The sequence below is a fragment of the Giraffa tippelskirchi genome, chromosome 6 (genome assembly GCF_054371585.1).
Source record: "Giraffa tippelskirchi isolate mGirTip1 chromosome 6, T2T-mGirTip1v1.2.pri, whole genome shotgun sequence".
Classification (NCBI taxonomy): Eukaryota; Metazoa; Chordata; class Mammalia; order Artiodactyla; family Giraffidae; genus Giraffa; species Giraffa tippelskirchi.
Window position 1 is genome coordinate 98,939,181 of NC_137280.1, and position 16,565 is coordinate 98,955,745.

General features: G+C 36.5%; 1 protein-coding gene across 6 annotated transcripts in view; it reads left to right on the forward strand.

Annotated features, from left to right (window-relative positions):
- Positions 1-16,565, forward strand: part of FNIP1 (folliculin interacting protein 1) — a 112,618-nt gene that overhangs the window by 56,190 nt on the left and 39,863 nt on the right. For 3 of the 6 annotated variants that reach the window (XM_081500233.1, XM_081500234.1, XM_081500237.1), the window contains exons 3-8: positions 3,503-3,637; positions 7,776-7,876; positions 8,137-8,211; positions 9,131-9,222; positions 14,707-14,778; positions 15,692-15,827. In XM_081500233.1, coding sequence (XP_081356359.1) covers positions 3,503-3,637; positions 7,776-7,876; positions 8,137-8,211; positions 9,131-9,222; positions 14,707-14,778; positions 15,692-15,827 — 611 coding nt within the window. Of the gene's footprint in view, positions 1-3,502; positions 3,638-7,775; positions 7,877-8,136; positions 8,212-9,130; positions 9,223-13,463; positions 13,548-14,706; positions 14,779-15,691; positions 15,828-16,565 lie in introns of all 6 variants that reach the window. The other 3 variants (XM_081500232.1, XM_081500236.1, XM_081500235.1) reach the window with 2 other exon arrangements.

The following is a 16,565-nucleotide window of genomic DNA, read 5'->3' on the forward strand; positions in this document are numbered from 1 at the left end:
TTAACATTTCATCTGTAAAATAGGATTAGTATTAGTACCTACTTCATAGAATTGTTGTGAGGAATAAAAGAATAGCTATATGTAAAACAGATCAAATACTAGGTGCTATATGAGTTAGCAGTTGCTATCATTATTATTACTTTTATTAGACATATTTGAAATATATATTTAATTATACTAATAAAGGACAGAAATGTTAGGGACCTAACAGAAGCAGAAGATATTAAGAAGAGGTGACAAGAATACACAGAAGAACTGTACAAAAAAGATCTTCACGACCCAGATAATCATGATGGTGTGATCACTCACCTAGAGCCAGACGTTCTGGAATGTGAAGTCAAATGGGCCTTAGGAAGCATCACTACAAACAAAGCTGGTGGAAGTGATGGAATTCTAGTTGAGCTATTTCAAATCCTGAAAGATGATACTGTGAAAGTGCTGCACTCAATATGTCAGCAAATTTGGAAAACTCAGCAGTGGCCACAGGACTGGAAAAGGTCAGTTTTCATTCCAATCCCAAAGAAAGGCAATGCCAAAGAATGCTCAAACTACCTCACAATTGTACTCATCTCACATGCTAGTCAAGTAATGCTCAAAATTCTCCAAGCCAGGCTTCGGCAAGACATGAACTGTGAACTTCCAGATGTTCAAGCTGGTTTTAGAAAAGGCAGAGGAACCAGAGATCAAATTGCCAATATCTGCTGGATCATCGAAAAAGCAAGAGAGTTCCAGAAAAACATCTATTTCTGCTTTATTGACTATGCCAAAGCCTTTGAGTGTGTGGATCACAATAAACTGGAAAATTCTGAGAGGTGGGAATACCAGACCACCTAACCTGCCTCTTGAGAAACCTGTATGCAGGTCAGGAAGCAAAAGTTAGAACTGGACATGGAACAACAGACTGGTTCCAAATAGGAAAAGGAGTCCGTCAAGGCTGTATATTGTCACCCTGCTTGTTTAACTTATATGCGTAGTACATCATGAGAAATGCTGGGCTGGATAAAGCACAAGCTGGAATCAAGATTGCCGGGAGAAATATCAATAACCTCACATTTGCAGATGACACCACCCTTATGGCAGAAAGCAAAGAAGAACTAAAGAGCCTCTTGATGAAAGTGAAAGAGGAGAGTGAAAAAGTTGGCTTAAAGCTCAACATTCAGAAGACTAAGATCATGGCATCCGGTCCTGTCACTTCATGGCAAATAGATGGGGAAACAGTGGTTGACTTTATTTTTCTGGGCTCCAAAATCACTGCAGATGGTGATTGCAGCCATGAAATTAAAAGACACTTACTCCTTGGAAGGAAAGTTATGACCAACCTAGACAGCATGTTTAAAAGCAGAGATATTACTGTGTCAACAAAGGTCCATCTAGTCAACGCTATGGTTTTTCCAGTAGTCACGTATGGATGTGAGAGTTGGACTGTGAAGAAAGCTGAGCGAAGAAGAATTGGTGTTTTTGAACTGTGGTGTTGGAGAAGACTCTTGAGGAGTCCTTTGGACTGTAAGGAGATCCAACCAGACCATCCTAAAGGAAATCAGTCCTGAATATTCATTGGAAGAACTAATGTTGAAGCTGAAACTCCCCAATACATTGGCCACCTGATGTGAAGAACTGACTCATTTGAAAAGACCCTGATGCTGGGAAAGATTGAGGGCAGAAGGAGAAGGGGACGACAGATGATGAGATGGTTGGATGGCATCACTGACTCAATGGACATGGGTTTGGGTGGACTCCAGGTGTTGGTGATGGACAGGGAGGCCTGGTGTGCTGTGGTTCATGGGGTCGCAAAGAGTCGGACAGGACTGAGTGACTGAACTGAACTGAACTGATACTGATTTGTCTAGCTATTTGTTAAGTATCTCTTTCGCCTGTTAGATTTTTAGTTCTACAAGGAAAAGAACTGTTTTATTCACTTATTTTGTCTAGTACTTGGTACACATAGTAGTATTCTGCTACTTTTGTATGCGTGCTAAGTCTCTTTCAGTGGCGTCTGACTCTTTGCGACCCCATGGACTGTAGCCCATTAGGCTCCTCTGTCCATGGGATTCTCCAGGCAAGAACACTGGAGTGGATTGCCATTTCGTCCTCCAGGGGATCTTCCTGATGCAGGGATTTAACCCGCATATCTTATGTCTCTTGCCTTGGTTGGTGGGTTCTTTACCTCTAGTGCTACCTGGGAAGCCCAAAAAAGTGAAAGTGTTAGTCACTCAGATTGTCCATGGGATTCTCTAGGCAAGCATACTGGAGTGGGTTGCCATTCTCTTCTCTAAGGGATCTTCCTGACCCAGGGATTGAACTCGAGTTTCCTGCATTGCAGGCAGATTCTTTACCGTCTGAGCCACCAGTTTTGTTGACTGATAAATGGTGGTTTGTAATAGTAGATAAGTTAGGCCAACTGGGTTTGAAGAATGAACAGTTGGTAACTGTGATTAACGTTTCAGTTCTTTTAGGAGTAGGTCCATCAAGGATCTTGGTGGATTGCAACTTTGGTAGTTATGAGTAGTGAAAGCTCTAGAACCTGTTGTGGAGGGATAGGAAAATAAGATGAATAAAGCAAAAAATTGAAATGCATTCTTCTTTCATACTAGACAGTACAACCTTCTGGTCCTAACCTCAGCTCTTACTGAAAATATAACTGTCCAATACATGTATACATTCTTATTTCAAAAGTTTAGACTTACATATATATGTGTGTGGTCAGTCACTTAGTCATGTTTGTCTCTTTGCAACCCCATGGACTGTAGCTCGTCAGGTATCTCTGTCCATGGGGTTGCCAAAGCAAGAACACTGGAGTGAGTTAACTGTTTCCTTTTCTAGGAGATCTTCCCGACCCAGGGATCAAACCCAAGTTTCCTGCATTGGCAGGCAGGTTCTTTACCACTGAACCACCAGAGAAGCCCACATATATATGTACATATGTTAAAATATGTCTCCTTTGCATTTATCTTGAGATTCCTACATCTTCCAAATTTGTTTCCATAAAAATATATTACTTACGTTAGCTTATAATGGATATATTGTTATATTTAAATAAATTTATAAATATTTAAATTTTCTCTGTTTTATTTCCAATATGGGAAAATACTGGTAAATATATGTCACATAAAGAAAAATGCCTTTGGGATTCTAAACAGTTTTTAAGAGCATGAAGAGATTTTTGAGATCAAATAGTTTGAAAACTGCTGCAGTATATAATTAAGTCCCTAGCAATGAGCATTGTGTAGACCATTATAATACAGAAAAATTCTCCTGACTTAATAATTTTTATGAGAAAAATACAAAAAAAAAAAACAAAACTCCACAAATATTATCATAGGTTTGAGACAAAGAATAGAAAACTGTTCTGGAGAAAATATAGTAAAATGCAATTAACCGTTATGTTATAGTTATATTATTTTACATTATTTCATCCTTGGTTTTTCCAAAAATTTTTATGCTGTAATTTAAATATGGTGGAAAATATGTTAAAATATGAATGGGAATAATGTCTCCATTTCAGAAACTCTGTAGTGATGCTCAAGTTAAAGTCTTTGGGAAATGCTGCCAGCTGAAACCTGGAGGAGACAGTTCTTCCTCTTTAGATAGTTCCATGACTTCATCTTCAGATGTAAAAGACCAGTGTCCTAAGTATCAGGTAAGATCGCTGATGTCATTTATTTATTTATTCACAAGTATTTTTGAGTACCTACAATGTGTTGTGTATCATCCTTGGGACTGAGGATATAACTGGGACTAGTCCTTACTCTTCTGGAGCTTGTAGTATAGCTGGAGAGACAGATAATTAAATAAGTAAGTTTATGAACTTTGATAGGGGAAGCATAGAGAGCTTCAGGCACAGGTAGCCAGGGGTATTTTCTCCTCTTTATTTCCCATTTCATATTTTTTAGACCACCAGAATCATTTCTTATTTTATGTACTTTTAAATTATTGAAATATGAAGATAAATATACAATAATAGAGTTCAGCTTTGGTATGAAATATGTTTTTATTTTTGAAAATTAATGTGGCTCTTCTTTTAAAATATAAAATTAACCACTCAGTCGACTACATAGGAACTTCTCTATAAACTTATGATTTAGCGACTAAACAACAAGTTGTTTTGTTTCACATAAGATCAATACTTGGTTTCAAACTAAGCAAATGTCATCTAATGTGAATTTATTTGTGTCATTCAGGCTTGCATGAGTGAAGCACAGGTATATTGTATTTAGCAGTACTAAAATAGAATCCTGGATTTTTAAATTGTTTATAGTTAGGTAATTGTGTCTGGACAGAAACTAACCCATATACGACATCAACATAATGGTATATGTGAAAGAGATATGAGTCATAAAAATCCAGATATTATGAGGTACTACATAGTTTTCTTTGCTCTTCTCTATTCCTCTTCCATCTTAGGTATGACACCCTAACAAGTTCTTAATAGTGCTGTGCTATGTAGGATCATCATACTTATGCCAGTTTGCAAGTTTTCTCATTTGATCAATTGTAGAAACTTTTCTTTCTTTCTAATGTTATGCAGTTAAATATGAGTATTAGCAAATGGATCCAGATGGTAGAAACTCTGAAGCAGTGTGTGATTGTAATTCTCATTTTGCATAAAAAATTCCTAAAGTTTTTTAAGTGCCAATTCCCAGGTCATATGTCCAGATGTTCTGACAGTAGGTTCATTATGGTCTTGGAAATCTGCTTATTTTTTTTTTTTTTTTTTTAGCAAGAAGGCATTGACTTATAACATGTAGTTCACTACACTTGATAAAATGTTATTTCAGGTAACAAGAACATTATCTTTGAATTACAGGGTATTATAGATTATTGCATTCAGCAATGAATACTTACAAAAAATTGACCTTTCAAATAAAAAAAAAACTTTAAAAAAACATTAAAGATAATAACATTTTCTTAATTATAACCTTAATTATAGATGTCACATTAAAATATATAACACATCAGTGACAGTCATGATAACTATTTGGTATGTATTAGAGCAGGTAGAGAGAACCTGTGATAGCAAGCTGTTGATACCTGGTTTTATAACATTTAGCTACCAGTTTATTTTTACTGCATTTTGCCTCCTGAGGATTCTTTTCTACTTTTGTATTAAAATGTATAAATGCTTTGATATTTAAATTTGTGTAGCTTGCTTAATATAAGAAATGCTATTTTTATTTATCTATCTTTTCAGTGTTATGGCCCTATTTTATTTAGACAATAGCAGGAGAATCCATCCTCGAAGCGTGAGGGCATGGTGACCCAAAGACGCAAAGAGAAGAGTCTTTGAGTCTTTGGGGGAACGCACCAGCGCACTAGAGAGAGAGAGAGAGAAAGAGCGCTTGGCTCCTCCTTTTATATGTTTTTTTTCCTCTCCCTGGGCCTGCCCTATGCAAATTGGGCTTAGCCAGGAGTGTTGTTCTACCTGAAGTTCTCACTCAGGTCCTCGGACCTTCCTTTGTTCTATTTTCTTTAGTCAAAATAAAATGGGTTAGATGCATTGTAACAGAAATGAGCTTGAAAGAGAAAATTCTCATTTCTGTCGTTATCCAGAAGCAGTTTAGGTTGCCGAGAAAGATTGGCATTGTTGATCTTAAAAGAAAAACAAACTACTTCATCATTTAAAAAATTATTCTACTCTTTCTAAACTGTTCTTAATTCCCCAACTTCTGTGCCTGGAAATAAAAATTTTATCTTAACCAAATCCCAAGAATAGATGAGTTGCTTCTTTTAGTAACCTAGGTATATCAAAAGTGACTTTTTTTTCCTTAAAAAATAACTTTGTGCCTTTATTAAAACAAAATTAAGACTATAGCACTAAGAAAGAAAAAATGTCAATGCATGTATAAAAACAAATATAAAAAATATGTATAATGAAGTGGATTGCTATTTGAAGTTACTCTTTTTAAGAAAGATGACAGAATGTAAATATACAGATTTTTGAACCCAAGGCAGGTAGTAAACAAGTAAAAGAGAATCACATTATATTTATTCCCTGGCTTCCACTTGTAAAATGGGGGTCCTCATCACTTTATTGTTATCTTCAGAAGAATCTTAATTATTTTTAAAAACTCCCTAATTTTTGATTTCCCTGGTAGAATGGCTTAGTGAAATTTGTGCATGATCCTTATTTACTATCTTAGTTATTAGGTCCTCTTCCTTATCAGTTGTTTGATTATATAATTGTATGGGTTAGTAATTGCATTGGGTCATCCTGTGAAACAGTGATTTTCTTCATATGGCAAGTCGGGAGAGAGGCCATCTAGGCACGATAATGTATGGGCTTCTAGATGGCCTCAGAGACTGAGGCTTGCTTATTTTTCTACTTAGAGCTAACAGGTACATACTTGTTGCCCTGTGGTCCTCTTATAGCATCTCCATCTTCAGTGATTTCCATTTATATTCCATTGACCAGGACTGTGTTGGATGCATATAAATGGATAGTTCTGAAAGCTACCTCTATAACCATTGGTTTAACTCTTTGAATATAGAGACCAACTGTAAACCTCCTATCTGCAAGGGAGGCTCTGAAATGCAATTTTTTTCACTGGGGCACATTGCTTCCCTGAAACAAATTGGAGTTCAGAAAAAAAGGCATAAGATATTTGGTGGGTTGGTGGGTAACTAGTAGTATTTGCCGTAGTATCTAAATAGTAACCAAATGGATGAGTCAAGTTTTAGATTTTTTTGACTCCTATGAGGACAATTAAAGAATAATGGAAAGAAATAATTTTTAAAACAGAATTCTTTATAAACAAGACATTCTGATGTTTAAAGTAAGTGTTTTTTAAAGAATGCAAAATACATCCAAATTACCCTTTTGGTGATTGCCTGTTTTTGCACAATAGGAATGATAAAATCTGTTCTGCATGTTCAGTGAATTCTACTTCTTGTTATCTGTCCTGGAGAAACATTGCATACACATAATATATGGTTAAGAATATTTATTTGAGCTTTATTTGTAGTAGCAAAAAACAGAAAATGACTTAAGTACCTGTCAGTAAGGGGAACTGGCTTGATAAACTGGTATTTTCATATAGCAGAACATTATGCAGCTCTTAAAAAGACTCTGTATGTAACAATATGCTTAGATCTGTAAGACTGTGTAAAATGAAGAAAATCAAGCTGCAGAACAGTATATACAATGTAAAATAACTTAGAAAAACATTGTGTAGAATAACTGCAGTGAGAGCTATGAAACTGTGTGTGTGCTCAGTCGTGTCCAACTCTTTGCGTCCATATGGACTGTAGCCGGAGAAGGCAATGGCACCCCACTCCAGTACTCTTGCCTGGAAAATCCCATGGATGGAGGAGCCTGGTAGGCTGTAGTCCATGGGGTCGCAAAGAGTCGGACATGACTGAGCGACTTCACTTTCACTTTTCACTTTCGTGTATTGGAGAAGGAAATGGCAACCCACTCCAGTGTTCTTACCTGGAGAATCCCAGGGACGGGAGAGCTTGGTGGGCTGCCATCTATGGGGTCGCACAGAGTCGGCCACGACTGAAGCGACTTAGCAGCAGCAGCAGCAGTAGCAGCAGGACTGTAGCCTGACAGGCTTCTCTGTCCATGGTATTTTCCAGGCAAGAATACTGGAGTAGGTTGCTGTTTTCCCTTCTAGGGATCTTCGTAACCCAGGGACTGAATCTGGATATCCTGTGTCTCCTGCAGTACAGGCAGATCCTTTTCACTTAGCTATCGGGGAGAAATTTTTAATAAAAATTAGTATTTAAAATAGGTTTTAAATTCTGCAGTTTTATTAATGTTTATGCTTATTGTTTAGGGTTCTCGGTGCTCTTCTGATGCCAATATGCTTGGAGAGATGATGTTTGGCTCAGTAGCAATGAGCTACAAAGGATCCACCTTAAAAATTCATCAGATCCGGTGAGGGATTTTCTAACTTTTCTTAATGAATCCATTTAAAAATACTAAGTTTTTCTTAAAGATGGGAGAATTTCTCTGAGCCTCCACTCAGATCATGCCAGATACTCAGTTTATGATGTTTTATGGGTTTACTGCTACTTCATGGCTGTATAACTATGCTGTAACATCTTTGTGACTTAAACATTTTTATTTATAATAAATTGAAAAGATACTTGTGTTTCAGTTTTGATTTCTGTCTATCCCTCTCGTTTTCTTCATAGTTCTCCCCCACAGCTCATGCTCAGCAAAGTTTTTACCGCACGGACTGGCAGCAGCATCTGTGGAAGTCTCAATACGTAAGTTGTTATGGGTGAAAGGAGAAAGGAATTGTTTAAGATCTACAAAGTATGAAAGCTAATAAGCTGCTTTTAGGACTGCAGTGTAAATTCAGATTTTCTTCTATCCCTTAAGTTTGAAAGTTAATGGAAGCCAGATTTTCCCTCCTAGCTCTATTGAAATATACCATGATTTCATAGTTATATGTTGCAGAATGATTACTACCATAGCCTTAGCTAACACTGCCGTAGTCACATAATTACCATTTCTTTTTTTTGTGTGGTGAGAATTTTTTAAGATTTACTCTGTTAGCAACTTTCCAGTATTGATAATGCAGTATTATTAGTTAGTGGTACATTAGACACCCAGTACTTGTTAATTTTATAACTGAAAGTTTGTACCCTTTGACCATTATGTTCCCTTTTCCACTCCTCCCAGTCCTTGGTAACCATCACTTTGCTCTCTGCGTTTGGATTTTTATTTTTAAGTTAAAACAAGTTTTTAAAATTTGTATTTACTTTTAATTTTTTGGTTGTGCCTCATAGCTCCCAGTATGTTAGCTCCATATTCTGAAGGACCAACTATGTTGTTGCAAATGGCAGGCTTTCCTCTTTTTTTCATGACTGAATACTACTCCATTGTCTACATACACACACACACACACACACAAACATGACAGTCTTCTTTATCCATTCATCTGTTAACAGGCACTTGGGTATAACTGTATTCCAATAACATTTTATTTATAGAAACAGGCAGCAGGCTTAATTTAACCCTCAGGCTGTACCCAACCCCTGATTTAAATGACTAGTTTATAGTACTGATAGGGAAACCTAAATATAATGTTTTACACTTAAAATTTTATTGAGGTATACAAAGAATTGCCATTAAGAGCATAAAATAGATTTGGTATTCATTTTTTTTCCTCCTTCCCCTTAGGCTTCAAGACAGTCTTGAATTCATTAATCAGGACAACAGTACATTAAAGGCCGATAATAACACAGTTATTAATGGACTACTTGGAAATATAGGTAAAATGGTTTTGTATGTTTTAAAAATGTTCTTACTAATGTAGATCTGTTAGAACACCAAAGAATTTCAAATGCTAGAAGTGGGAAAGGGATTTAAATTGTAAGTAATTATAATATTTGTATTATTTGAAAAATATAATTTTCTTATATTTGAATGTAGTGTTTATTTTGTATCTGAAAAAAGAAAACTGCTGAAGAAATATCTGATTTGTTTTTTGCTTTTAATGTTGATGTGTCTGAAAAGTACTTTTGTTGGTGTAAAAAGCCCTTACTAGTTCTCTTGAATATTTCAGCTGAGGGAGACAGGGATTATACTTTCTCCCTTTCCTTTTCCACAACCATATAAAGTAATTTTAAAATGATTCTTGTTTTTGTGACTTGTAATTCAGATGAGCAGATATTCAAAATTTGATGTTTCTTAAGAGATTTATTATAATAGTAGCTTATTTGGTAATTTGGTTAGTCTGTTCTTATTATTTGAAAGTGAAAGTCGCTCAGTCATGTCTGACTCTTTACCACTTCGTGGACTATAGCCTGCCAGGCTCCTCTGTCCATGGGGTTCATCAGGCAAGAATACTGGAGTGGGTTGCCATGTCCTCCAGGGGATCTTCCCAACCCAGGGATTGAACCCAGGTCTCCCACAGTGCAGGGGGATTGTTTACCAACTGAGCCACCAGGAAAGCCCAGGGATACTGGAGTGCGTAGCCTTTCCCTTCTCCAGGGGCTCTTCCCGACTCAGGCATTGAACCGGGGTCTCCTGCATTGCAGGCGGATTCTTTACCAACTGAGCTACTGGGGAAGGCCTTTGTTATTTAAGTTCAGCATTTTAAAGTGACAAACTATTTCTAAAATTTCTGGTCCTTTGTTTTATCTTAAGAAGATCAGCTAAATTACTTCTGACCATATTTCCAGTGCATAAAGAACTGTAGTGTGTCAGAGTAGACAGCAGTTAGCATAGGATGTATATTTTCCTCATTCCCTGTTTAGTAAAAACTTTTATTTGTAATTTCAATCAGTAGATATCAGTTATACATATTAGTTGAGAAGTTTTTTCTCCCAACTCTAACATTATAGTATTATATATTTTTAATAGTTCATGTTCATTCAAATAGCAACCATTTATTAACTACCTACTGTGGGCTAGTTACAGTGTCTGGCATGTGATTTAGAAAGCATACATTTAATAGGAAAATAGAAGTTCTACTTTTTCTTAACTCGATTATTTCATTCATTTTAATAAAGTAAAAAGATGACAGAAGTGGTTATTTTTTAATAATTTGACACTTTTCAAAGTTAAAGGGGCTTATTAAAAGCTGTTTAATAATACAAATCCATTATCATGTGTAAATGTAAAGTACACCATAGATGCTAGATACTATACTCAGCTTTTCTGTTTTAATATGGAATACAAAAGTAATACATTTAACAAAGCATAGACTTTTTCATGAACAGCTTTTTCTTGTACATTCTTGATTGTGAATCAAGGATATTTGAATATCATTTCTTATTTTCTTTAAATTTTCAATTAATCAACAGATACTTATCAAGCACTTATTATATGCCAGGTACTCTGCTAGGCCGTGAGAAAACAGTGGTGAATACAGTTCCTGCCTCAGTGGATTTATAGTTAGTGAAATTGTATGCTGTGATACAGTATTCAGTTATAGTATGTTGTAGTTAATTCTTGGGTGAGACTAAGAGCATGATGTGTGAGAAATGAGCAGGAGCACCATGTTCAGTTTTAGAGAGTCAGAAAAGGCTTTCTTAAAGAAGTGAGCTTAAACTTGAAGAATTTGCCTGACAGTTGGGAGAAGAAATGTCCTAGGAAAAAGCAATAGCATGTTCATAGACCTAAGTGCAACAGATACACTGAGTATGGAAAGAATGTGAATGGAGCTCAGTGTGAATATGAGTTAAAGGAAGTGAAAAGAAGTAAAGAAATGAGCAAGAGTCAGGTTATGAAGGAGATTGTGGGCCGCCACACCGAGAAGTTTCAAGTTATTCTTTGAGCAGTTGGGTGCCAGTGAGAATGTGTTAGTTTGGATCATCCATCTGATTTTTAACAGGTTCCAAGGCAAGATTAAACATGCACAGATTTTAGTATTAATAAATAATAATATTTATTATTATTTAGTGAGAGAAATGAAGAGGAAGCTGGGAAGGGTTCAGAGCGCCCTCAGATTGTGGTGCAAGTTTGACCTTGATTGAAAGAGAGGAATAAAAGCTTGAGTGGAAGTGTTTCAGCATGCCACCTAGTCCAGGGAAGGTTTGATAAGGCTGTGGACAAGTCTTTGAGCTATAGTTGGTTGTCAGAAGTGACCCATGTCTTGCTAAAATGGGCTTTACCTTGTTATACCTGCTGTGTTGAGTCATTGACTAGGAGCAAGCTGTGGGGTATGTGACCTTGCCCAAATCTGGCAATGGATTTAAAAACACAGCAGCTGGGGTGCTTGGCCAATTTCCAATCTTATAGCTGGAGAGCTTTGTGGTGCATTCTCAAGGCCACCACAGAGGAGTTTTCAGAATATAGAAACATGATCAGATCAGATTTGTATCTGCAAAAGAATATTCTAATTGCTTTGGAAAAGGACTCAGATGAGCCAGTGGGATTGAGAAAAGACCCATATTAGAAGACTGCTTATAATAGTCCAAGTGACACATAATGGGGACCTAGAATAAGATTGTGTCAGTGAGGATAAAGAGTTGTTGAGAAATTTGTTGGGAGAAGTACACCAGTAATAACATGTAACCCCATGAAAGGGATACAGGGTCCCCGTAGAGGGTCCTTGGACCACATTTTAAAAACTGTTGAACTATAGGATTAGATATATGGGAGAAGGGAGAAGAATTCTGACAGTATTTAAATGTTGATGGAAAAGGAGGTTTATTAGGAGGATGAGGTTGGAAATAGAGGTGATATGGGTAAAGTGAGATTTTTGAAGGGTCTAGCTGATTTAGAAGAATTAGCTTTGAAAGGGAGGGAGAGAGGGACATCTCAGGATTTTTCACTAAGGCCTCGCGCAAAGAAAGGCTTGAATAATGTTACCTGTTACTGCTGCTCAGGCAGGAAGGAGGCAGGGATGAGTAAGAATTACGTCTGGAGATAGCATGGTAGGAAAGGGAGAGTTCCCATATGGGATTCTTCCTGTGTACACACATACACGTATGCATACTGTAGGAGACAAAGTCATAGACTCAGAGTAAGGAAGAGTAAGGAATGAGATTAAAGAGAGCAGGTAAGTTTTGAGGGAAATAGGAAAAGTTGAAGAAAGAACTGAGCAATGAAACACGGAAGGATTGCTGCAGATTCACTGTAATTATAGAAACTCTTGTTATAGAAAAATACCGATTAACAATTTAAAAGTGCATTTGTCACTTTTTAAAACAGTAAAGCTGTCAGTTCTGTCCTAGATCAACCTCCTAGGTGGCTCTTTAGGCCATCTGGATTAAACCTAACTAATAAGTAACTCAGGTGCTTGCTTCCAGGCTGTAATGTTACGCTCTCTTGGTCTTCAGACTCTTACCTTCTCTTGGTCCAGTGTGTGGCAGCTACTAGCTTGAGCAGCTGGGAGTCTGGCCCTGACAGGCTGCATTGGCTTTCCTGCTTCCATAGTGGCTGACTTCTGCTCTAGGAACTCTGGTTTCTCCCATTAATTTATAATTTATCACTAGTTTAGAAATATTAGATTCATACTTATTTGTCAGTAGACCCCTTTTCTTTATTTGCTCTTTGTTTTATTTAGTGTTCAGTTTTTTCAGCCAAGTGCTTAGGTGGTTTTCTTCTCAATTTTAGTTACACAACACTGTAATATTAAAATTGACTTTTTAAAGGATAAATTCATTTAGCAAATATCAAATTATGTATATAACATCACTGTGCTTTTCTAATCTTTAAAAATATTGTTTTAGATGAGAAAGGATTGAACATTTAAAATAATTTTTACCTTATATAATGGAAGCTTATAAAATAATTTTTACCTTATATAGTGGAAGCTTATTTTATTACTATATGTAGACTTAATAGGCATGAAATCGTTATGGTGTCATAAGCCATGGCCAGAGGGAAACCATACTGTTTCAAAAATAGGAAGTCAGCTTGAATCATTCTTACTTAGTTTAAAGGTTTCCATTCATATCAGTTGGCCTGCTTTTGTGCTGCCTTAGCTCACCTTTTATTCCTGACGCATTGTGGCTTCTCTAACAGCCCTCTTTCATATGTATTTTACGTTTTTGCCATGTAGGTCTTTCACAGTTCTGCAGCCCCAGGCGGGCATTCTCTGAACAGGGTCCGCTCCGCCTGATCAGGAGCGCCTCTTTCTTTGCAGGTTTGCCATGTGCTGTGTGGGTAGACTAGTTGGTGTGCCCCAGCGGCTAGAATTCATAGTTACGCTGTGGAAACAAGAGAGTAAAGAAATACATTTGGGGAAGGTGTGCAGTTAAGAAAATGTTGCTTAGGAAGTTTAAGAACTTAATATCTTTCTATTGAATATGTTGTTAAGGTTTCCAGAAACTTAAGTTATCAGTAGAAATGACATTTTCATGAAATTTCAGTCTGTCATTTCTTGCCTCATTATGTAATGATTTTAACTTTAGAATCCTAAACCAAAATATAGTATGAACATTATTTCTTAAAACACCAGTTGAATTTCTAATGTGATACTATCTTGTTTCCATGGCTGAGTAGCTTTTGTATCATATAATTCATCAATCACAGAAAATACTCTATCTTACTGTTGTTGTGCAATTTCTGATCTACACTATTCCATGAGAATGATTTCTCTTGGAGCTAAGATTTAGATGAACAAGCACCATTACATTCTATAAAAGGCATCTCTGACTGTTTATATTGATATCACTAAATAGATGATTGTAGACTGTGTTCGTACTTCTGTACCCAGGAAGTTGTATCCAACTGCTTGTTTTAATTAGTATATATTTTCCTTAGAAATATAAACTATATATATATTATATAAAATTTTGAAAATACGAGAAATAGGCAAAAAATATGTATTAGCCATCTGTCAACCAGAAAGACCTCCTTAGTTTTTGTTTGTTTTAAAAGGAAATTGGGATTATACTGTTCAGTTTTCTTAATTTTTATTATAGAATTTTAAAACATACATTTATATAGGCAGAACAGTAGATTAACCATCATAATGCCAATCACTTAGCCTCAGCAACCATTGTTCTTACTGGTCAGTAGCTTGCCTGTTTATCATTTATTATATTGTGAATGTATTCATGTCATTGAATGTGCTTCTAAAATGCTTATTTTAGTCACCCTTTGCTTCTTTACATAGTTTTCACATAGATCTCAAAGCTTGTTCAACTGAATAATAGCTCTTGGTGTTGGGTTTGTGCCATGCTGTTGAAAAAAAGAAAGGAATGCAATGAGATGAGCATGATTTAGTTTGCTATTTTAAAAGGAACATCAACCTGAACAGCACTGTGTTTTATAAGTCACAGTTTTGTCTTGATTCACAGTTCACAGCAACCCAATGGACATGCCTGGAAGAGAACTGAATGAGGACAGAGACAGTGGCATAGCACGCTCTGGTAATGACAGGTTCATGTATTAATCTGGTTTTTTATGAGATCACTGTTACCTGACATTGATTTCCTTTTTAATCTTTGTTTTAATCATTTAATTTTATGTGTACAGTTTGTTGGTATTGACATTAGCCTAACAAGAGAATTGTAGAAACAGCAGAGATAAGTATTTTAAATTAAAATTTTTTTCATGTTTAATAGTAAAAATGTGCCTGGTGGAACATGGCCTGGATGAATACACACTCACTCAGAAAAATAGTAGTGCTCAAGAGACTGCTTAAATAGCATAGTAGAAAAAATACATTTGCTTACATCTGTTTTCTCCTAACTGGGTTTAAAATGTCAGACTGTCTCTTGGCCAGAGAAACTTAGGTATTTTGAACCAGTGTTATACATATTTCTTTGAGATATCTACTCTTCCAAAATTTGTCTGACAAAGTTTTATTGAAACATTCTGAGGATTTAAGAAAAAACAAAAAATAAAAAAACACCCACCCAGGTTATATCCTTAAAGAGCACGGGTTCTAATGAGAGATTAGTGAGGAAAATAATATTAGTTTATTGTGTAAGATGTTCTGTGATAAAATTGTGCAGAGAGGTTCATTTAAGCTTGGAGACAGTGTCATCACCAAAAGAATAAAGATTTATTTCAAAATAGCATTTTCTTCTGGAGTGGGGTGGGAAAAAGTGAGGATGGCAAGAGGGTATCAGGATCTCTTGCTGAATCACTTTATTATGTGATTTTTTTTTCTGGGACCTTGCTCCAACAATGATTTTTTATTTTTAATGGAGATTTTAGCGCCTCATTCAGCAAAATGGAAATTTTGAGTCACCATTATTAAATTTGTTAAGAAATTTGTTCCTGTTTTTAGTTATTATTAACTTAAAAATTGTACTTGTTCTTATTCTGACTTGACAGCATCTCTCAGCAGCTTGCTTATTACACCATTTCCCTCTCCAAACTCCTCACTTACCCGAAGTTGTGCCAGCAGCTACCAGCGACGCTGGCGACGTAGCCAAACAACAAGTTTAGAGAATGGCGTATTTCCTAGATGGTAAGTTGGAACTTTTATTTTATCACAAGATCGAATATTTCCTTAAACACAATTTTGGATGTTAAGAGCCTGGACTTGGATTTTGTATTTTTAAAGTTTGCAACTGGAAAATTTTAAAGTGTATTACCTTTTTAAACATTGTGTCAAGTTACGCATAACATACAATATACCATTTTAACCATTATGGGCAGTGTAGTTCAGTACTCTTGCCTGGAAAATCCTATGGACAGAGGAGCCTGGTAGGCTGCAGTCCATGGGGTCGCTAAGGGTCCTACACGACTAAGCGACTTCACTTTCACTTTTCACTTTCATGCACTGGAGAAGGAAATGGCAACCCACTCCAGTGTTCTTGCTTGGAGAATCCCAGGGATGGGGGAGCCTGGTGGGCTGCCGTCTGTGGGGTCGCACAGAGTCGGACACGACTGAAGTGACTTAGCAGCAGCAGTTCAGTGGTGTTAAGTACCTTCGAATTGTTGTGCATCCATGAGCATTCACATTTAGAACTTTTTTATCTCCCCCAGCTGAACCCCCCATGAGTCCATGGGGTCACAGAGAGTTGGACACGACTGAGCGACTGAACTGAACTGAACCTCTGTAGACATTAGACAGTAATTCCCCCATTCCTTCCTCCCGTTAGCCCCTGGCAACTACTGTGCTATTCTTTTCTCTGTAAATTTGACTACTCTACATACCTCATATAAGTGGAATCATAAAATATTTATCCTTATATGCCCAGAA